Source organism: Carlito syrichta, unplaced genomic scaffold (assembly GCF_000164805.1).
Source record: "Carlito syrichta isolate Samal-C Ts95f unplaced genomic scaffold, Tarsius_syrichta-2.0.1 Scaffold277815, whole genome shotgun sequence".
Taxonomy (NCBI): Eukaryota; Metazoa; Chordata; class Mammalia; order Primates; family Tarsiidae; genus Carlito; species Carlito syrichta.
The window spans coordinates 240,284-261,386 of record NW_007221911.1 but is presented as its reverse complement, the minus strand read 5'-3'; the positions used below and the strand labels follow the sequence as shown (position 1 = coordinate 261,386).

General features: G+C 45.4%; 1 protein-coding gene across 2 annotated transcripts in view; it reads right to left on the bottom strand.

Moving 5' to 3' along the window:
* Positions 1-21,103, bottom strand: part of ASTN1 (astrotactin 1) — a 318,270-nt gene that overhangs the window by 163,541 nt on the left and 133,626 nt on the right. For both annotated transcript variants that reach the window (XM_008052472.2, XM_008052473.2), the window contains exons 3-7: positions 17,633-18,026; positions 16,031-16,177; positions 14,859-14,966; positions 8,377-8,526; positions 6,864-7,031 (exon numbers count right to left, since the gene is read on the bottom strand). In XM_008052472.2, the coding sequence (XP_008050663.1) occupies positions 6,864-7,031; positions 8,377-8,526; positions 14,859-14,966; positions 16,031-16,177; positions 17,633-18,026 (967 nt within the window). The remainder of the gene's footprint in view (positions 1-6,863; positions 7,032-8,376; positions 8,527-14,858; positions 14,967-16,030; positions 16,178-17,632; positions 18,027-21,103) is intronic.

Below are 21,103 nucleotides of genomic sequence, written 5' to 3'. Positions count from 1 at the left end.
AGGAGTAACTTCTTAGTTAGTGAGAAATTCACAGGCAGTATGAGGTTAGGACACTGTCCCCAGTATGGCAAATTCTGCCTCCTACGTGGGCTAGACCCACAGTAAGCTCAAATTTCCGGGCTTCAGTGGTACTGAGCTGTATCTAGAAATGGTCAGGGAGCTCTGAGCCAAAAACAGGAAAACACAGTTTGAAATTAGGTGGTTGATGATCAGGCTTGCAAGGAAGGCTGTTTCTCTGATAAAAAGAAAGATAAAGAACTGGGGTACTGGGGAGAGCAAATGGAGGAAGGTCCGGGAACTGGCTCCATACTGCCTCATTCCAAAGAATTCCTAGACATGAACTACACCAGGCAGGGACAGGTAACAGGGATAGTTTCCCCTATATGAGGAGGTCCTTAATAAATACTGTGTAATGAAAACTAGTTAATTTAATGAAAGAAGTTGCCCTAAATCTACAGATAATATCACCCCCCCTAAGATGCAGATATCTAAGCCAATTCATAGGCCAAGGACTCAAATATACATTTTTCTTAGGGAAAGATTCTCTCCTGATTGTCCTCATGGACAATTAGTCATGGGCATGATATTGAAAAGTACGAAGTAATTTCAGGATGTTGTCAAACCTGCCACTTCAACTCTTGGAATGTTCTCAGATTGAGACCTTGCCCACAATTAAGAATTGACAAAAACGAAAATCCTCTTCCAAATCTGATATCTAGTTACCACAGAAAATGTAAAAATAAATGCAGTAACAACTCAGAGTTCAAGCAGAGCCTTATTTTCCTAACGATGGCAATATCTACCATTTGTACAGCACATTCACCTTTTCAAATTGCTTTTATGGTCATTATCTCCTCATGAGGCTCCCATCACTCATTACTGTGTGGGGGCATACTGCCTCCAAGAGATGAAACATAATACCACATGCAGCCCCAAGTCCAAGAAACAAAGAACTTTTCAAACACATCTTGCTAGAGTCTGAGGATATCCAAAAAGTGACTCTTAGAGGATTCTCATTTGGGGAACCCACCGAACATCCTTCGTCTGTGTTCCTCCACCAAACCAGTCTGGCCATCCACACTGAGAGGAGTTCAGACTTGATGAGGAAAGTTGCTATGGAAACCAACTGCTAAATCTTGACTTTAAGAGGGGCTTCGTGAAAGCACAGACTCCGACTGTTAGCTGTGAATTTTAAAGACCCCACAAGGGTGTTGGATGCCCTCCTAAGCTAGAAGTGTTACAGTCACCGCATCTGCTGTGACAGATGGCGGGGAACGTATGAGGCGCCGACTCTGTGGTGGTATACACGGGAATCCAATGGAGATACGTGTCACCGCACGGAGAAGGGCTCAGCCAGGGCAGAGTGTGCCTGCAGGGGATGCTTGGGCAGCCCTGTTGGAGATGAGAGGCTGAGGGTGGTGTGGCAAGGTCTGGAGACAGCTGCATTTGATGGTGCTTTGTACCCTGAGGGCATACACCTTGAGGAACCTTGGATGCTGGGCAGTGCCCATGGTCATTTCCATTCTACAGCTGAAGGACTGAGGCACAAGTCTCATCCAGGGATTAAAGAAAGACCTTGAAGACAGGATTCCACGAACATGACTGGGTTCACCCCAAGTTCTTCATGCTGGAAATACAGATCAAAGCCAAAAGCCCTGGATCTTGTTCAGGTAGGGGCTGACTTTTACTTGAAACTGGGCATGCTTCATCTAAAAAGGAAGATCTGGACGTGGGTAGTATCTCACTGCCTGGTCTCCCTTTCTTGTGGGACATCAGGCGAGAGGCAGGTCCAGGGTCAAGTGAGAGGGCATGAAGGAAGTGTGCTGAAAGCACCTCCTGAAGGAAGGAAGGTGCTCCAATGGATCCGCAAAAGTGAGTTTGGAATCAGTGAGCCAGCCAGAATAAGACAAGGCCTGAGTTACCCTGCCAAACTGGTTAAAAAACAATAACAGCAACCAACCAACCAAACAAAAAACAGGGAAGGTCTGAAAGAGGCAGGCAAGCCAGGGGGGGAGGGCTGGACTGAGACCAGGAAGTGGGTCTGAAATCCCTCAACAGGTTTACATATTCCCACACGGATGGGCTCGGCCTATAGAAAGACCTACAGAAGGGATTTCAGTGGACATCTTGGATGGCGATTAAAACTTAATTTAGCTTGGATGCCTGTGCTCCTTGCAGAACCATAAAAGTTGCATAACTCAGAAAGGACAATGAGGATCTGTGGCCAGGACTGATGGGGACCGTGGAGGTGAACAAGTATAGGAGGCCTCCTCAGCTGACCATGTGGCAGAGAAAAGGCGCTGAAACCAGGGAGTCTATGTTTCTATCAAATAGACAAAGCAAAAACCCTTAGAAAGTGCAGGAAAAGTCAACCTCTGGCTGGATGCAGGTGGGGCACCATGCCATATAGCTGTAGTGCCTTGCTGTTAGTCCCACTTGGCCACAGACACACCTGGGGTCACAAACCTGGGGACATTGGGAGGAGAAAGTCAGGATGCAACTGGCTAAGCCTTCATTGGGGGGCTGGGGTCCTGCTGCTGCCACTCAGAAGGAGGAAAATTCTGAACCTTTCACCCTAGTTCCTTCCCTGAAGCCTGACCTCATGGGCAGGACTGCATAATGATCAGAAGTGAGTTCCAAGTCAGGCCGTCTGAGTTTGGAGTCTGGCTAGGCCATTAACTAGGCAAGGGACCTCACAAGGGACCCTGGGCAAATTAGCTAAGAACTCTTGAGGTGTAAGAGGACTGTCCACTTCTTAGCATTACTGCAGAGCTTCAGTTATATGATTTAAGTAAAGCATGGTGCTTGACACATAGTGAGCTCTCTGAAAACACTGCCTAATCTTATTTTTTCTGAAAACTGTTTCCCATGCATTTCCCAGTGGTTTCCCCTGATCTGGAAAGATGGTGCAGAGATGGCACAGCATGCTTTCTGAAACTGTCAATGGGGTGAACCTAATACACTTGTGCCCTGAGTTCCAAAACAGCCATATATGAAGGGCATGACATGGCATGGTTCAAGAAGTGTTAAGAGGTAACAGTGCTCAGTAGAAGACTGGAAATGGCAGTCAAGACTTGGGACACAAGCCCATCATTCCTCAGGTTCATCCACAATTATTTATTTATTTTTATTGTTTTTTGAGTTGGAGTCTCACTCTGTCGCCCAGGCTGGAGTGCAGTGGCATGCTCACAGCCACCCCAGCATTGACCTGCTGAGTCAGGTGATCCTTCTGCCTCAGCCTTCGAAGTAGCCAGAACTACAGGTGTATGCTATCATGTCTGCCTAATTATTTGATTTATTGTAGAGATGAGGTTTCACCAAGTTGTCCAGGCTGGTCTCGAACTCCTGGGCTCAGGCAATCTTCTTGCATCAGCTTCCCAAAGTGCTGGGATTACAGGCTTGAACCATGGCACCTGGCCCAACTACATTTAAATTGAAGAGTCTGTGGACCCCTGATGATTATTGGAATGTTTACTGGTGCTTACTATATTCCAGGTACTGGGCTAAGAGCTTTAGGGACCTTACCACCCTCCCAGATTGCATGTTGCTAGACTAGAAACATGGAGAGGGAGGCTGGGATGGAAGACAGGTCAGCAAGGTCCTCCAGCTCAAGGTTTTCCATCGATTTATGACATATCTTTAGAGGGTCTACACACTGGGTTGGGGGAATAGGAAGAGGAACAAAACAGTGCTTGTTCTTTCTCTCTGTCTTTTTGCTTCTTCCTTAGTGGGTTTGTTTTCTATTTTCACAGGAAAAAGTGACCACAAACGTAGTGGTTTAAAGCAACATAAATGTATGATCTTACAGCTCTGCAGGCCAGAAGTCTGACATGGATTTCACTGGGCTAAAATCAAGATGTCTATAGGGCTGTGTTCCTTTCTGGAGGCACTGAAGGAGAATCTGTTTTCTGGCCTTTTCTGACTTCTAGAGGCTGTCCACAATCCTTGGCTCATGACCCCTTCCTCCATATCAAAGTCTGTCATGGCTAGTTGAGTCTTTGTCTCATCACAACATCCCTGACCTTCTCTTCTACCTCCCTCTTCCACTTTTTATTACGCTTACAATTATATTGGGACCACCCAGATACTCCACCCAGATAGCCTTCCTATTTTAAAGGTAGTTGTTTAGCAACGTCCATTCCATATGCAACTTTAATTCTCTTTTACCATGTGACATGATGCCTTCACACCTGGTCTTACCGAGCACCATGCAGGTGACAGATGCACATACGCTTAGCCCTGGGAAACTCTCAGGAAAGAAGTCAGAGGAGAGCTCCAGGCGTCAGAGCCTGCTCCTTTGCAATGACTGAGCATCTGTGTTTGTGTGTTTGCGTGTTTGTGTGCATGCGCCCGTGTGTGTGTAAAAAGTACACACGTGCACTTGCACAGCCCCATGCATCCATATGGGCAGACCTCTCATCATGGCTGGGAAAGCACATGTCCCAACACGATGACATTTCCAAGTAAGCTTGCTGGAGGATGACAAAAATAACGTTGTCTTGACTTGAAGCCAATTCCCACACTCAGTTCTTTGGAGAAAGGCTCTAGGATGGAGTGTGGGAGGCGATAAAGTTTCTCACTGATGAGCGTGTGGGATGACCACATCATCCCATGTGCAGAAAGAAGCGGGGTGGGGGGAGGTAGGGTTTTCCAATTCCAGCATTAATGGAAATAAAAGTCTTTGCAGCATTGTTTCTCAACTGCTAACCCAAAATGAAGATGTTTCTCCTTAGCTTTGCTGTGGGGTTTGAATCTTATTTTTAGTCTTCCTCTGTGGCTTTCCAAATGGAAATTCATTAGTTGTCACAGATACTGGGAAGTCATTAGCAGGGGAGGGGCCTCTCTAAGTCACTTTCAGTAAGGATTAGAAATGAGACATCTGGAAGGGACTGAAGAGTTAGTTGATGGAGAGCTTCGCAACAGACAAGCAGCTTCCTGGCACACGGAACAGTAATGCTTAGTAATGGTTGTGGCTTAATAGTTTTGAATGACAAATATGTCAGATATGACATGTCTGGGGAAATTAAGTAAACGTTTCTAATCCCACCTCTGCTCTGATTTCACAATAGATAAAACACTCTGCTTTAGGTAGCTGTTGGACTTGGGGCAAGTCATGTTCGTCTTGAGGAATTCAAACGTAAATCTAAAGTAAGGAGGCAGTGTACCACTGAGACCCTGCCAAGCACGAAACACAATTCCTTCTTTCCACATGTAACTGAAGTTCCCTCCCATTCTTTAAAAACCAAGGAGGAGCACCTAAAGTTCCCTGGAGATCACGCTTCTCTCAGAAGTGAGTTTAACAAATGAGATAGTCTCGAATCCCCCAATCCAAGCCAGCTGGAGAACGAGGGGAGCAAAGACTGGCTCAGTTGCATGGAAAGCCCCCACCTCTGAGATGAGCTCTTTTTAATTTCTCCCGAACACACTAGCTTTTGGGCATGGTACACAGCCCATCTGTTTGGTTTGGTGTTTGCCTGGCAGCGTGGGAGGAGCAGCAAGTAAGCACAGTCTTAGGCTTCAGATGTTTAAAATGTTGTACTTTCTCTTCCATATGGGGGCCGAGAATCTCTGTGATGGGCCCACGTAAAACAACTTTAAGACCCAAGAAGGTGAATTTTAGATGTTGCAGATATCTGTTACTCTCCCAAAGAGATTTGATAATGGATTATAACAGAAGTAAGGACCAGATATCTTAGACTCATCCTTTAGTAAGATCCCTGCACTTGATGGTGATATGTGTGTGGGGGGTGGGGGGTAGGGCAAATGATATACAAAAAGCTTGAGGTCTTGGCCTCTGACTTCAGCAACAGTTCGCTTGGAGGTCTTGGATAATCACTTTATCTCTTTCCTTTGCTCTCTGGGAAGGATCTCTCCATGGTACTCAATTTTCTCAAACTAGGTCTTTGTAGAGACTCCTGTAGGTGAACCCCTTCTACAGTGAAAGTGCAAAGTAACTGGAAGTAAGAGATCTGTGTCCCCCGATGCATTGGAACTCTAAGAGCAGTGAGTGTGCTTTACTTCATGCCATGCCTGAATTTGAACCCTCTCTCAGAGAAGCCCCAGCTGCATCTGATGGGTTTAAAGATATTCCTATCCTTTGACCCAGTAATCCCTCTCCAAGATTCATCTGAAGAAAATAACTTCAAATGTGCCCTGCATTTACGTGTAAAGATGCTCATTTTAATAGTACTTATAAAAATTAAAAATTTAAAGCATCCTAAATGTCAAATAACAGGGATTGTTTAAATGAGCAATGATATAGACATATGATAGTATACCAAATGGCTATGGAAATTATATTATTGAGGGTTATTTAATAATTCTGGAAAACTCTCATGATGGAATGGTAAGTGAAAAAAGCAGGAAAGCTCTACTAGAATTAGTATTTTTATGAAGCCCCTAAACGCATGCATAGAAAAGAAACTGGAATGGAGAATATTAAATTTTGAAAGTGATTTATCCAGGAGATAGAAATATAGATGATTATCATTTTCTCCTATGAGCTTTTCTAAATTTTCCAAATTTTTAAAATAATAAATAGACATTAATTTTGTAATCATGAAGTGTCTGGCCCCAATAGTTAAATATCCTCTGAATGAATGACAAATAGGTCATAAAGGTTATCCAAAATTGGCCGTTTTGGCTTGGGGCTACAGATCCTTCCAAGGCTTCTTGCAGCATATGACAACACCATTTTAGCTAATATGCTCAGTGGCCCAGTTGCATGCGGGCAGCCTGCACGATCTAGACTGGAGATGGCAATGGGACAGCAGAGTGGGAAGAAATGGCCTGACTTTCAAGGGGGTGATTGCAAGAGGCATGAGCTCTCTGACAGTTACCCGCTGCCCGGTGCTCCTGCCTACCAGTTTCGGGGTCACATTGGTGTTCGCAAGGGTCCAGGAGCCGTCGGGCACAGAGGTCCATGGCCCAGGGCCCACTAGAGTTCTGCTGAGAGAAGAGAACCACTTGGGCAGGGTTCAGCCAGTCACTGGCATCCAGCTGGCTCCCCTCCAGCAAGATGAAGCGGCTCCCTGCAGGAAGAGAGAAAGCAAGTGTGCCCATATCACACACACAACACACGTGCATGAGCCCCTGAAGATGGAGTAAATCCCAACCAGAGGATTAGTCCCAATCTAACGTCATCACTCTCGCCAGTCCCAGCCCATCATTAACCCCAGAGAAAGGGCTCAGCAGATGGAGGCTGGGCCATCACTTAGACCTCTGTGAGACCGGGGACGTTGGGCCCTCCAGCCATATTGTCTCCTGCTGCCTTGTCCCATCCCATCTTTCCAGGGTATTCTTCAGGGACACAGGGACAGAGCAGTTTTGTGATGGCTGTGGCATGGCCATCAGACCCAGCCACAGGCACTGGCACTTGTCCAAGGAACAGGGGCCGCTGCCTGTCTTCACATGCAATGTGACTAGCAGGCCCTCTAACGCTGCGTGAACGGTCCCCACCTGTTTTCAGCCTTACAGCAACCAAGAGAACAGACATTAACAAGTCAATTAGGTGCTCTGGGCTTAAATAATTCAGGGACTCTCAGAACCTATATTACTCCCTCATTATATTGGGGTCCCCCTGGATGAAAGTAAATTATTACTTCTGAGTTCTAGGCTTACAGCAAGTGACTGCAATTAGGAATTCTCACCCGGGCATACTAAACCAAAGCATGGCTAATTTTTAAACACCTCTCCTACTCCACTTAGCTCTTCTCTTCTCAGAGGCTAAGGGAATCTTGGTGTCTACCTACCTGTAGCCAGTGTGCTCTGCATTCCTCTACACAGACAGGGCTTATTTAAAAACAGGCAGATATGAGGCCAGGCACAGTGGCTCACACCTGTAATCCCAGCACTTTGGGAGGCCGAGGTGAGAAGATCGCTTGAGCCCAGGAGTTCAAGACCAGTCTGGGCAACATAGCGAGACCTTGTCTCTACAAAAAATAAAAAATAAAAAAAGTTAGCAGGGCATGGTGGCATGCACCCATAGTCCCAGCTACTCGAGAAACTGAAGCAGAAGGATCACCTGAGTCCAGGAGGCTGAGGCTGCAGTGAGCTGTGATTGTGCCACGGCACTCCAGTCTGAGTTGCAGACTGAGACCCCAACTCAAAGCAAAACCAAACAAATAAACAAACAAAAAAAAAGACAGAAGTGGGTGCAGGTATAGGAAAAAGGAGGTATTCTCTTTAGTTTGTTTTTTAACTTGTTTTCTGAGTTCTTCTGCAGGCAATCGAATCCTATTCTAAACCTTACTTATTTGAGTTTAGTTTTTTGACCACTATAGTAATAGGTAACAGTGACCTCTAGCTTCTCTATCTGTTACCTGGAAACCTTTCTCTTTGGGAGATTTGGTCACATCCTCAGAAGCATGGACTCACCATCTGCAATCAGGTGCTCAGGGACGTGCAGGGTGATCTTGACAACGAGAGGACAGCTCACGTGAGAGGAGCATACAAGGCCAATCACACAGCTGGTGATGCTGATCAGGGTCAAGGTAGTCTTGTTCACTGGACTTCGGGGAGATCCCACTGAAAGAAAGACACATGATAGTAAAAATCTTGGCATTGAGAGTCCAACTTGACCTTTCATTGCCCAACCTGGCAAACAGGGAGGCAGTTGGTCAAACTAGCCCAAGGAGGGAAGTCTCAGGCTGTAGGAGCTCAGTAACCTTTGTCCAACTGTGTCAGCTGTTGGAGTCAGAGGGGGCTTGGCCCACAGGTGGCCTTCAAGGTCAACAATGGACTGTTGATCACTGTCTCTCATCCTGGGCAAGGCTCACAAAAAGACTTCTAAAGGGGGCTTTCTCCTTCTCCACTTGTCGGACTGAGCTCCAGGCTCTTGCCCAGGGAGGTAGGGATGACTTGACCCCACACTGACCTTCCCATGGCTGGTCACAGAGCACAGAGCACCTCCACTCCCACAGTGCAAACAAGAAGGAAATTCCTGAGCAGGAAGAGCTTATGCTTACTCTCTGGTTGAGAGTCCTACCCAAGGGACTCCATGGGACCTGGAATGAGGGAAACAAGGACCCTCTGCTCTGCCACACCAGAAAGCTCTCCACAGTCCTGCGATAATCTTTGCTAGAGATTAAGAAACACTCCCGGGAGGCTGAGGTGAGTGGATTGCCCGAGCCCATGGGTTCTAGACCCGCCTGGGCAACGAAACCTCATCTCTACAATAAATAGAAAAATCAGCTGGGCGTGGTAGCGCATGCCTGTAATTCTGGCTACTTGGAAGGCTGAGGTGGAAGGATCGCCGGAGCCCAGCCAGTCGAGGCTGCAGTGGCCGGGAGCAGCCACTGCACTCTAGTCTGGGCGACAGAGTGAGACTCCCACTCAAAAAAAAAAAAAAAAAAGAAACACTCCCAGGGAGCTGGAGTTGAGGATCAGGAAGGAAGGACTTTTGTGTTTGTTTTGGGACTTGGGGTGTTTTTTCGTGTGGTTGTCTGTTAATTTTTAAATCTTTGTGTTTTGACTTTTAATTACTATGGTGGGAGGAGGATAAAATGATAGGGAGCAGAGGGGCCTTATGTTTATAGAAGCAGAACAGATATGGGAAAGTTAGAAAGTAAGGCATCAAAAGGCCTGGGTCTTTGAAAACGTTCATATGTTCTATGTCAACACTTATTATTGATAGTAGTAAAAGGTATTCATTGGGAAGACATTGTGGTAAGTGTTTTACTTGCATGATTTTATTTTTAATATTTGTTTCATTACAATAAGCCTGAAAGTCTATACAGTAACTACCCACTTTACAGATGAGGAAAATACATCTCAGGAATGAAGCTCCCTGGGGTAGTTAGCACCTATGAAGTGGTGACTGTGTGTCAGACCCCAGTGCTTGGGGTTTTGCATGGCTCATATCATGATCCATGACCCCAATCTTGTGAGGCAGTCCCCCTAGAGGAATAGAGGGTTAGAGAGGCTGTAGGGCATGCCCAGGGCCAAGAGCAACCAAAGCATGGAGCTAAGATCAAAACACATGTCCAAGACTGGGCCTGGTGGCTCATTCATGCCTGTAATCCCAGCACTTTGGGGAACTGAGGTGAGAGAACGGTCTGAGCCCAAGAGTTTGAGACCAGCCTGGGCAACATAGAAAGACCTCATCTCTACAATTAAAAAAAAAAAAAGCCAAGTATGGTGGTACACACCTGTAGTACCAGCTACTGGGAAGGCTAAGGAAGAAGGATCACCTGAGCCGAGGATGTCAAGGATACAGTAGCTGTGATCATGCCACTGCACTCCAGTCTGGGCAACAGAGTGAGACTCAGATGCAACAAGAAAAAAAAAAAAGAAACACATGTCCAATTGAGGCTTTAGCCCAAAGGATCAATACATGCACTATTCGCATTTTGAGTCCCATGGAGTCTTTGGAACTGATGATATTTTGGTTTATGGCTGTACCCATCCTTGGGGAATCATGTTCTGCTGAGCAGGTGTAGCCAGATGGGAGAGACTTGAGGGCAGCTAATAGCCTCTGGGTCCTCTGTTCTGGTTACCTGGAACTACTTTGTTCATGCTACTGTCCTGTCACAATGGAGTCTGTTTCCCCACTCTTACAGACCTCCAGCCCAGCCCAGGCCTCAGCACCAGATCTGCCAGCAGAACGTACCACAGGCACTCAAATGCACCACATCCAAAAACTGGACTTCCACCTTCTCTCAAGCCCTGTTCCCCTCCTACTTCCACTGCCCAGGGAAGGGCACTGCCACCTATTTGGTTTCTCAAGTCAAAAAAGTCAAACAAATAACCCCATTAAAAATTAGGCAAAAAACATGAATAGGCAGTTCTCAAAAGAAGACATACTAGCAGCCAATGACCATATGAAAAAATGCTCAGGTTCACTGATCATCATATAAATGCAAATCCAAACCACAGTGAGATACCATCTCATACCAATCAGAATGGTTATTATGAAAAAGAAAAAAAAAAACAACAGATGTTGGCGAGGTTGCAGAGAAAAGGAAATGTTCATTCACTGTTGGTAGGAACGTAAACTAGTCTGGCCCTGGACCCTGTGGAAAGCAGTTTGGAGATTTCTCAAAGAACTAAAAATAGTATTACCACTCGACCCAGCAATCCCATTACTGGGCAGACACCCAAAGGAAGATAAAACATTCTACCAAAAGCCACCTGCACTCATATGCTTATCACAGCACTATTTAAAATAGCAAAAGCATGGAACCAACCTAGGTACCCATCAATGGTGGACTGGATAAAGAAAATGTGGTGCACCATGGAATACTATGCAGCCATAAAGAAGAATGAAAGCATGTCCTTTGCAGCACTATGGATGCAGCTGGAGGCCATTATTCTAAGTGAATTAATGCAGAAAGAGAAAGTCAAATACTGTCTGTCCACAATTATAAGTGGGAGCTAAACATTGGGTACACACAAACATAAAGATGGGAAAACAGATACTGGGAACTCCAAAAGGGGGAAGGGAGGAAGCAGGGCAAGGGTTGAAAAACCACCCACTGGGTACTATGGTCACTATTTGAGTGGCAGGGTTAATAGAAGCTCAGACCTCAATATCAGGCAATAAATCCATATAACAAACCTGCACATGTACCTCCTGAATCTAAAAAAACATACACAAAAAACTCCCATTATGTCTAATCCTTCCTTCTTGTTCACAAGCCATGCCCTTTTCCTCACCCCCACCAATGCTGTTAAATCTTTTTTTCCCCCATTTTTGATCCAAATTTCTCTGGCCTCCCCTCTCTCCAGCCCCACCTACCCTAACATCTCATACTTGGGCTATGGCAGTACCATCTACCTGTCCCCCTGCCTCAGCTTCACGTCGCTCTCACCTCTCCTGCATGTTGCCCCCAGAGGAATCATCCAGAGAGCAGAGTGGACCACAACAGTGTTCTTTAAAGGCTCCCATAATTCCAACTGAAGTGTCAGGTCCAAGTCCCTGGCAGTCAAGGCTATGATGTTGCTAGTTTCTGCTGATCTTCCAGTCTTATTTCCTAAGCAACCCACAAACTTGCACCCTCAGCTTCATTCTAGTAAACATTTTACGGCTCCCTGACTGGGCCATTATAGTTTATGTCTCACTGACTCTGCAAAGATTATCTCCTCCTCCACAGAAGGCCATTTTGTCACCTTGTCAGTCTGGTATACACCTACTCTTCAAGTCTCAGCTCAAACAATATCTCCCTGTAAATGCTGCACTGCAACCTTCAAGAACAGATTCTCACTCATCCCTGGGTGATCTTCTAGCCTTTGGTGCACCCTGCTGTTCGAGCTCTTATCACATGGTGTCCTCACTGTTTACAGGCAATTGCAGCTGCTGGGGTGGCAATGACTTGCCACTGATATTTCTGTCTCTTCGGTCTTTCTGCATCATTAATCCACAACCCAGCATCTCTACCTGGCTTCAAAACTTGCCGTGGTTCCCTAGGACCCACAGAAGCAAGTGCAAACTCAGTCAAATAGGGCCCTTCATTAGCTAGCTCATTCTCCAGCCTCATCCCTGCCCTCCCTGTGTGCTGCTCACGTATTTATATCCTGGACGATGGTTGCCATATTGAATTATTTTTACTTCCTGTAAAACATCATGTTCTTTTGTGCCCTGAAGACTTTTCAGGTGCTATTTTCTTCTACTGACATGCCCTTATCCTAGACTTCTTTTCCTCTTTCAAGAAATTCTAAACATTGTCTATAACCCAGTTATAGATATTCTCGCCTTTTTTTGCCTCCAATTGATGCCAGGTGGAATTGACTGTCCTCTTTTCTGAGTACTCACTTTATTTGTATTATTAAATTAAGCCTTATCACTGTGCCATGTTTCCATGTTTTTACCACCTATCACAAAGCCTGACCCATAGCAGGTGAGTTATAAAATGTTTTTGCCAGTCTGGTGGATGTATCCAGCTCAAGTCAACAAACACAAACATCTATTACAGGCAAAATCTTTCACTAAGCATGCTGGGAAAATAAATTAGGCATGCCCCACCCTAATAAGCTTCCAGCCTGGTTAATAGCAATAAACAGTTGATGCATTAGGAGAGCTTAGCATTTAAAAGGGACAGCTTCATATTGTAAATAAACTCATCCTGAGTCATTCCCATGGATTTTCTTAAGCAGAATTCTATTAAGGCAGCACACGCCCTGCTTAGATCAGGCCTGGGTTGGCTGGGCCTAGTTTGAGTATCTGCCGTCCATAAATATGCAATGAACAGGGAGATGGGAGACCCTAAGCCACATTCTCACCTCAGGACCTGGGACATCAGACATGAGATATCCAGAGTATCATTGATCTCTTGAGAAAAGTGGTAGAAAGAACTTACAAAACACCAATAGCAGTGAAGCCTATGGAAATTAGAATTGTAATAAAAAAGGCATCTTCCAGGCTCTTGGAAGAACACCCTGACATGAAGGGAACTCAAATGGAGGTAGGAGAGAGCCAAAATGTATGTGTCTTTTGAGGGGAACTGGTTGACTCCTGACTGAGGGAAATGTTGTTGAGTGTAGCACAAGGTGATGCCACTCAAATATTCTCCAATCTCTCTTAAGCGGCCTCTACCTGAAATTATTTAAGATGGGCACTGAAGAAAACTGAGGTTGGGTGGACGTGGTGGCTCATGACTGTAATGTCAGCATTTTGAGAGGCCATAGTAGGAGAACTGCTTGAGCCCAGGAGTTTGAGACTCGCCTGAGCAACACAGCAAGAACTCATCTCTACAAAAAAAATTAAAATAAAAAATTAGCCAGGTGTGATGGCATGCAGCTACTTGGGAGGCTGAGGCAGGAAGATTGCTCGAGCTCAGGAGTTAGAGGCTACAGTGAGCTATGATCACCCTATAGTACTCCAGCATGGGTGACAGAGAAAAACCCTATCGAAGAAGGAAAAGGAGGGAAAAGGGAGAGGAGGAAAGTGAAGAAAGAAACATGAGGCTGCATGATGGAGAATTCTAACAGCAACAGGAGGGATTTAATAGTGCTTTAGCAGTCACCAAAAAAGGTATATTTTAATAAAATTTAATTCTGATAGTAGACCTATGCACGAGATTTTATTAACTCATTTAATATGTGAGGGAACTAAGGTTCAGAGATTGTGTTGTCTTTGTCCCATATCACACAGCAGGTAACTGGTAAAGTGATTGGTGCTTGGGCCCAGACATCCCTCAGTGTGATGGTGACACCAGCAAAGTCACACAGGTGGTGGCAGCAGCAATAGCCACACCTACAGCTGCAGAACATGAGAGTGGAGTGGCACAGATGGTGGCTGCATGGAAAGATAGCTCGGTCAGTGTGAAAGAGAATGGATTCGCTACTTGAACCCTTCAGGAGAAAGGAGGGAACTTGGAGGCTCAGGGTCTTGTGATTCTATTGGGCGAGAGGTTAAAGGTCAAAGACAGATACACACAACTTCAGGCCGTAGATCATCTTTCAACTACCCTGTCCACAGTCCCTACCCAGCTCAATCCCAAGGCTGATGTGACTGAGGAGGCAAGGGGTACATATACTATCCATCTTTTCACATAAAATGCACTTTATCAACTTTATTTTCTTTGTCTAAACAGCAAAATATGACAGCCGAGGCTTTCAGAAGGAATTGAGAGTCTTCTGACCAAGAAATAGCCTTTCAAACAACTTGGAAACTTGTTTGAGAGTGCCATTATCTGGGAGAGATGATTCTCTGAAATCTTCCACTCTAGGCTCTTCTTTCTTCCTTAGGAGGTAATACCAGGTGTGATCCAACAATTCTTCCTGGAGAAACTGGATTTGGTCCACAAACATCCCAACGCAACCCAACAAAACCCAACACCTCTGTAGCTACCGCTTTCCCCCCACACCCCAACTTGTTCCTGAACCTCCTTCACCACTTCTACCCCCTCCATTCATCTTACCTCTACTGCGCCTCCGGCTCCTTGAGGGGTCTGTGTAGAAGGTCAGCTGGGGGTCGTTTTCTGCCTCTGTGCTGGAATCCCCTTCAGGGTTCAAGAAAGCAGAACCAGCTGTAATGGGAAAGAACAGCCAAGACAGTCAGTGTTGTCTTCATGACACCAAACCATTGGGCAAGTTCAACAGAAAAACAGATAAAAACAAATGCGGACTGACTGACAATCTGGGAGAAGCAGTCATGGGGATTGGGGCTTCCTGATTACAGACTTATTGGATAAGTAGACCTTCATGACAGCAATCACTACAGTCCTCCTCTACCCAGCCACCTCCCTTCAACTAGGGCCATTTCTGGTACCTTTCTACCCAAAAGTATCTCCAGGGATAGATAGTGGGTAGAAATGTAAGAAAAGGCAATTTCCCTCATTATAGGTCATGATTCTGTTCATATGAGACTGAACTTATGCCTAAGGTACTTAGGAAATTATATTTTTATAGGTTTTATTTTCCTAGCTCTAAAACTAATATATATTTAATGCAAAAAGACAGAAGAAAATATGGAAAATACACAAAAATGTGTAAAGGGAAAAACCATGGTGTCCTCTAAATCCTCTAAATCAGCAATAACCTTTGTTAACATTTAATGTATATATTCCCTGGAATTTTGTAATAGAGAAACAGGTAAAGTTTGGGGTTTTTTTAACCTACATTTACAAACGGCATAATACTGTATCTTCTCTTTTTTGACTTCATTTTTTTCCCCATTTAAGAGACGGGTGAGCGATTTTCCATATTAACACATATAGATCTAAATTATCATTTCAAATGGCTGCATGGTAAGCCACTGGACAGTAGGCAGATGTGCCAGGTAGTTAGCCAATTCCCTGTTGATGGACATTTAAGCTATTTCCAATTTCTCGCTTGTTTAAACAATGCCTGATGAACAGCCTCTTACACACTACTTTGAGCACTTGTCCAATTATTTCCTAAGGATAAACTCTTGTTGGTGAAACTACTTGGTCAGAGGGTTTACACATTTAAATTTTTTTTGTGGTGAGCAGCATATAACTGTGCCAGGGCACGTCCCCTCTGGCCACACAGGAGAGTGTAGGTGGAGGATCTTGAGAGACCTGCCTCTACTGACAAGGAAGAATCCACCTGCAAACCCTAACATGCCCACCTCTTGCTTTGTTGTTGATCCGCTTCCTCTGGCTGCTGGAGGTGTGAGAGAGCAAGGTAGCCTGCTGGTGGTTGGAGTCCACTGGACTGGTGGCGATAATGTTATCTTTGTACTTGTTCATCAGTGATAGCTTGGCATTGTCACTTCCTGCACCAAGAAAAGTTGAGGTCAAAACTTTAAGAGCAATGACCAAGAGAACAGTGAGAGCAAGGGAATCTGCGTGAACTCAGCAGATGAGGTTTCACAGAATTGAAACAAGAAACCTGCAAAGTGAGAGACTGGCAGAAAGAAACTGAACTACTCCTTTTTGATTTCTAGGGAATTGCAAAGTTATAGAAGAAACAGTGAATTCAGGGGATTACAATTAAAAATCTAATTCAGCTAGTGACAAAACTAGTCACTAGTGATAAAGGCATCACTTGTAACCCTCTGGCTAAATACAGATGGCAGGTTTCTTTCTTTTGGTCAGCACAGGGAGTTAAAGAATTTGAGTTTGTGTGCATTCAGGCAGAAGATGCCCTCTCTCTTTCATCACAGTCTATGCCATCCCCTACTACCTCACCTCCAGCTATTTTTCACACTTGTGTTATCTGTCTAGCCCCAAAGGTATTAGAGTTTGTAACCCCTGTGTACCATATGTCTACTTGATGAGCCTAGACCATGCCAGATGCCAAGGAGAATCTGAGAGATGTTGCAGACACATCCCCTGTTCTCAAGAAGTTCTCAGACTTTAAGTCTTATTAGGAATTGGCTACTCATACAGAGTCTCTTCTAGAGAACAAGCAGAATGGAAGTTTCTGTGTGATTCTACCCTCTCAGACCCCACTGAAAGTCCATATATCTTCAGCAATATGTATAAAATATGCCTTCCTCAAAGATAACTGAGAAGTTCCTTGAAGGATTTGCTGAGGGTTCATCTGTGGGGATCTACTTATTCATAGAGGGTTGAAAAAGAAGCAGGTAGGCTACTGAGCAAGAAAAGTGTAGCCCTTCCCTCTCTACATTTTTTGACTCTGATCTTGTTCAGCTGGATCAGGTCCAGGTCTCTTCCAGTCAGTGTCTCCATAAATAGGCAATGCATCTGAGGTCTGATAACTTGGCTGTATTTCTTTCTTTTCTCTGAAGAAGTCCATCTGTAGAGACCACAGAGGCAAGGACAAGATAACACAACCATAATACCTTGGGCCTAGGTCTCAGCATCATAGAGCAAAACAGATGCCACTCTCCCCTCCACTTCAACAGAGAATTAAATTGCTTAAGCAAATATGTGATATACAAAAAGTCATACACACATGATTAAGTGATTTTTCTTGCTATCTCCTTATATCCCAGAGGGATGCTCAATTCATACTAAAAAAGCTCTAGGTCACTCTGCTTTCATTCAATGCCTGGTGGTAGTGAAAAGGGATCCAATTTACACTGTTCTTCTGATTTTCTAGATGAAAAAACAGCCTCCTTCATCTCAGGAAGTGGGTTATTCTTGCCCACCTGGGGAAGGGAACTGGCACACCCCACTATGCTGGACAACCTACAGCAGCTGTTCCTACCCAATCCCCAGCTCCTCAACACAGAGATAGCCCCTTGCCCTTCTCCCATCCCCACCTGGGGTGAGGTCCATCCCTGCCTTCTCGTTGCAGCCCTGCAGGGAGTCCAGGGTGCGGGTGACCTGGCTGGCGAAGTCCTCCCCTCCGTTCATGCACTCCCTCTGCAGGTGGTGGCGCAGGTCGGTGATGTCGTACTCATAGCCATCCAGGATGGGCGTCTCCCGGATGCTTAGGGTGCCACTGGAGTTGTGGCCCTGCACGCGGGCGTTGCGCAGGCTCTCCCGCCCGTGCCCGCCTATCAGCACAGAAGGGATGTAGTGAATCTCATTGGCCGCCTCTGCGCTGGCGCTCTTCTGGGGTTGCGGGACCCGGCGGCGTTTGCACCAGCGCCGGCGTGTGTATAGGATCATCACCAGGCACAGGATGGACAGCAGCAGAGCGATCATGCCACCCTGGAAAGAGAAGGCCACGGATGGATGTGGGGGTACAGGGCTCTTCTGCTGCCACCATCCATCACTCGCTCATTAATTCATTTATTTGGGTGTATTAAGTGTTTGTAGCAAGCATTATTCAGCAGCAATGGGACACTCTGCTGTGATTGGTGTTTCAGGTGAGAGAAAAATGCAGTTGGGATGATCAGTGCATCATTTTAAGTGATCCGGTTGCTTCTGGCTTAGCAAACAATTTGAAGAAAGAAGTCTTTGTGATTGTGTGTGTGTCTGTGTGTGTGTGTGTGTGTGTGTGTGTGTGTGTGTGTGTGAGAGAGAGAGAGAGAGAGAGAGAGAGAGAGAGAGAGAGAGATTTCAGCTGCAAAAATAGAGAAGAGGACTTATTTGTTAAGTCAAATCTGTCACACATAAAGCTGGTTCAGGCCATTTTTTTAAAGCAAGGTGGCATCTGGTTTCTTGCTGTCTCACATCTAAAAACTCAGTCATGGGTAGATTCTAACACTAGCTCCACCAATTATCAGTGGGCCCTATATATTCAACACCTCAGATTCCTCATCAGTATAATGGAGAAGACACCACTTAACCACCCGGGGTGGTTGTAAGAATTAGGTTAGCTAACTATGTAACGTGCCTCACTTAATACATCACACATCATCAAGGCTGCTCCCAGCATAACCTTACATGTCTCCTTCCATCTGAGTAACTGGCCCAGCAGGGAAAATCATTGACAAAACCTGAGAGACATTTACATTCACCAGGAATTTACCACCAAGTGTGAAGAAAAATCTCACCATCATCGGAACATGACTTTTTGGGTCACAGCTTTCCCCTAATCACACAGTCCTGAGTAACACTCGCTGTTCTTGCTAACATTCAGGGGAAGGGATTGAAATCCAAGTCGTGGGCTCAAACTAACGGAGGAGATGCTTTCTGAATCCTCTGGTGCTCAAAGGCCCCCACCTCATTCTTTACAAATCAGGACACCACTCCGTTGTCTGTCAGAGGTAAGGATGCAGTGCTAGGTGAGACTGAACAGCTGGCCTTGACAGCCGCCTGGGACTGTGTTTTTCGGGAGGCCCTTGCAAGCCTCATGCTGCACAGCACTCGAAGGGCAAAAATCTTCCCACACATAGCCTGTATCCACTCCCTTTATTTTGGTCAATATCCCTCCAAACCTATTTCATTAGGCCAAGGTGTGCCAAACGGTTCTTCTCTCAACCTTGGGCTTCAATCATCCCACCCTGTCATATAGGCTATAGACGAAAATCCCCTACCAATACCTAGGGGTCACCCACACAAGGCTAGGTCAAGAGTATGTCCCCAAACACATGAAGGGGGGCGTTTACAGTCTCCTAATAATTATTAGTTGAATTGATAAAGTTCTTCTCCCCATAAACCTTCCCATTTATCCCCCCTCTCCCATCATCACTGTGAGCAAAGGAATACACACTCATACACACACACCCACACCCCCCCCCACACACACACTGTCACTTTCATAAAGGCAGCACAGAGGAGCAAAGATATGGAGCTACCAAGTGACAGGCTACATCATGTGGCTTGTTGGGGACAGATGTGTGCTGACCTCCTGGTTTTCAAATTTTTCTTTTATCTGCAGAATGCTTTTTCCTGGCCCAATTACTCATGTAAGTACAAAGAAAGGGTAAATGCACTCAGGTTACATTGGGGGTGGGGCTCCTAAGCCAAGTGTCCTAGCTCCTCACTAACTGCCACCTCCTCTGCTGACCCTCCTGGGGTCCCTGCCCACATACACATAGCCCCCAGGGCCCCGCAGAACACTGCCTGGAAGACATCTCAGCACCTCAACAACGCATGACTGAACCCTTCACCAATTCACTGACACCAAGTCTTTGTGTCCAAACCAATAGTTTGGCAGAACCTGTATCTCAGAGTTGGAGCTACTAGCCTTCCCTTCAGCCCAAATTGGAACTGCAACAATAGGTAATTAAGCCACACAGAAGGAATAACTTCCTGACTGAGAGAAGTTGTCAGACATTGAATTAGGCTAGTGAAAATGAGAGGTAATTGTATTCCCTAAAGATTTGTAAGAATAGCAGCAGCATCAATCTCCGAGGAATGGCTTAAACACCATCTTTCCTGCTCACTTAGGGGTTTTTAGGAGCTGCCTCTGCTGTTCCTCTCTAATTCTCCTTTCAGTTGGTTACACAGGAGTACATGAGATCCAGGTCAGAGGTTCAGTCCCCATATATGCAGTAATAAAACAAGATCGGCTGTCTACTATCGGGCTTTTACCAAGCACCAGATATTTGTTCAAAATGTTCTACACTTTTAACTAAAAAAAAAAAATAGGATCAGTTGTTTTGCCATCTTACATTTGGAAAAGCAGGGGCACAGAGGTTAAATGACTTGCTCAAGGTCACAAAACGAATGAGCAGTAGGACTAGAGCAGGACCACAGTGACTCTGATTTCGGAACCCCCATTCTCAACCACTAGGCTACAGGCACCCTGGATGAGTGTTGCTACTGGAGATATCTGCAGCCTGACTTCTGTCTCACAAATTGCAAGAGGATAGAGTAACAGAGTGTAGATGATTCCACCCAGATCCATTCTCACTTCTCGAAGAAAAGAGAGTAACACATCTAGATGACAGCAGGGCAAAAGAGGAGCCGTCCTCCACAAAAGACCTTTTCCTAAGCACCTACTAAGTATTCACATCCAAAATTAGCTGGTAGTAAAAAGACAACACTCACATTTCAAGTTCTCTGTGCTAAAATAAGACTGTGTGTCACACATCCCTACATGCCTGGGAGACACAATAGGCCTGTCGAAATTTAGCTGAATTTCGACAGAGAAATTTTTGCTGTCTTTCAGCTTAGGGATCTGACAAACTTGGAGATGTCTCCTCCAAATCTCATGTTGAGATGTGATCCCAGTGTTGGAGGTGGGGCCTAGTGGGGGATGTTTGGGCCATGGGGGCAGATCCATCATGAATGGCTTAGTGCTGTTCTTGGGGCAATGAGTGAGTTCTGGCTCTATTAGTTCATGGTAGAGCTGGTTGTTTAAAAGGGCCTGGAACCAACGTCCCTTTGTTTCTCTT